At 37.6% G+C, this 1929-nt stretch overlaps 1 protein-coding gene across 1 annotated transcript; it reads right to left on the bottom strand.

Annotated features, from left to right (window-relative positions):
- Positions 1 to 1350: 1350 nt before the first annotated feature.
- On the bottom strand, positions 1351 to 1704 carry LOC145675361 (uncharacterized). The gene has a single exon (XM_081745762.1). It carries the CDS (start codon positions 1702 to 1704, stop codon positions 1351 to 1353), a length of 354 nt encoding a protein of 117 aa, XP_081601888.1.
- Positions 1705 to 1929: the final 225 nt, after the last annotated feature.

Below are 1929 nucleotides of genomic sequence, written 5' to 3'. Positions count from 1 at the left end.
GAAACCGGTTTCGGCAAAACACCGAACCGGTTTTGGCAAAAAACGAACCGGTTCCGGTGAAAACCTAACCGAGTTTTTAAAGAAAACCGAAACTTGTTTCGGCGAAAAAACGAACCGGTTTTGGAGAAAAACCGGAACCGGTTTCGGTGAAAAACCGAAATGTCGGTTTTGGAAAAAAACCGAAACCGGTTCCGGTGAAAAACCGAAATGTCGGTTTTTCGAATTTCTGTTTTTTTTAGAAGCCGGTTTCCGGTTTTTATAAAAATCGGTTTTGCCTTTCCCTAGTATATACTCGTATACTATATAACCACATATATATCTATATATAAATATATATACTATAACATACATATATATATACACACACGTATATAGAGATAACTAATATGGACTAATAAATACATAAACACGTGTGAGACAATCAATATATATACCACATTATAATAGATATATGTATTCATATCTTATACTTTAAGTTTTTCCAACAACCTATTACACTGTTGGTCGATGATCAGTCCTGAGTTCCAGTTCGTAGCTTTATTACCCTCCATTTCTATAAACCGTGCCTCCTTCCATTTCCTAACTATGCTTCTTTCTTCTTGGCCTAAAATTTTACTTCATTCCAATTAACTGAATGTCCCGTGCCCTTACGTGTTTGTAGACCGCATTTTTGTTCCTTTCTAGCCTAACGTCATCCTTATGTTGTCTTATTCGCTCTCTTAGTCTCTTTCCAGTTTCCCCAATATAACACATATCACACTCGCCGCACTGAATTTTAAAAATCAGTCCTTTTTTTCTCCATCATTACCCCTTGTTCTTCTTCTGTCTTCTTCCTTCTTTTTTCCCTTATTACATCCAGAAGCCTCTTACTCCCTTTTCTGTAAGTTGAGATGTCCCCAACTTCTTAAGCATTCTTTTAATGATTTCTGTTTCTTCTCCCAAACTTTCTATCCCCCACCACATTTTTCTTCTTTCTTCCATTCCTCCTTCACTTTGCTCTCCTTCTCGGCTTATTTCTCTTTCTTCGTTTATCTTCTCCCATCTCCTTCTGTATTTTAGCCTCTTTCTATCGTATCCATTATTCTCCACCTGCTTATGGAATGACTGTATACTCTGTTCCGCCTTGTCTCCTTCACTGGTTATTTGCTTAATTCTATTCTCCATGTTAATGATGAAATTCCTCTTGGTCGAGTAATCTACATCACTTCGGGCGTGGCAATAGTTTCCCGACGCGCAACTTTTTTTGATACCATTCTGTGTATATCACTCCTTGTTTCCACCTTATTCTCATATCCAGGAAAACTATAGCCTCTTCCTTATCTACTTCTAGCTCCAGTTGTATGCCTTTCTCTATATCCTCAATTTCTTTACAAACTTTTCCAATTGCCTTACAGTTCCTTTCCAAATCCCCAAGCAATCGTCAACATATCTAGGAAAAAACACTAATCTGTCACTTCCTTTCATCCTTACTTTCTTCTCCCAGTCGTTCATAGTAATTTCTGCTAGCACTGGACTCAACCTGGAACCTATGCTTAGTCCTTCCTTGATTTTCAATAAATTATCACCTATAACACAATAACTGTTATTCCATATAGTCTTCAGGGCCTCCTTCAGTCCTTCTCCACTCCAACCATTGATCTTCCTATCCTTCATCAATTCAGTGATGACTTTAACAATGTTGTTTCTTCTTAGACTTGAAAACATAGCCTTCACATCGACACTGAAAATGATATTTTCAGCTTTGCTCTGTCCTACTTCCTACAACCTTCTTCTTAACTCAACCGAGTTTTTCACACTGCTATTGTCTTGTTGGCTCCTTAACATTTCCACAACCTTCTTTAACTCCTCCTCCAATGGTTCAAATATATTTCCTCGGCAATCTAATACTGGTCTCAGTTTTACATCCTCCTTATGAACTTTTGGAAAACC

Source organism: Thermobia domestica, chromosome 18, assembly GCF_964235325.1.
Source record: "Thermobia domestica chromosome 18, izTheDome1.hap1.1, whole genome shotgun sequence".
NCBI lineage: Eukaryota > Metazoa > Arthropoda > Insecta > Zygentoma > Lepismatidae > Thermobia > Thermobia domestica.
This window is presented reverse-complemented; position numbering and strand designations above follow the sequence as displayed.

Coding starts and splice junctions, on each gene's coding strand:
- LOC145675361 (XM_081745762.1), bottom strand. CDS start 1,704: ATGTTTTCAAGTCTAAGAAGAAACAACATTGTTAAAGTCATCACTGAA.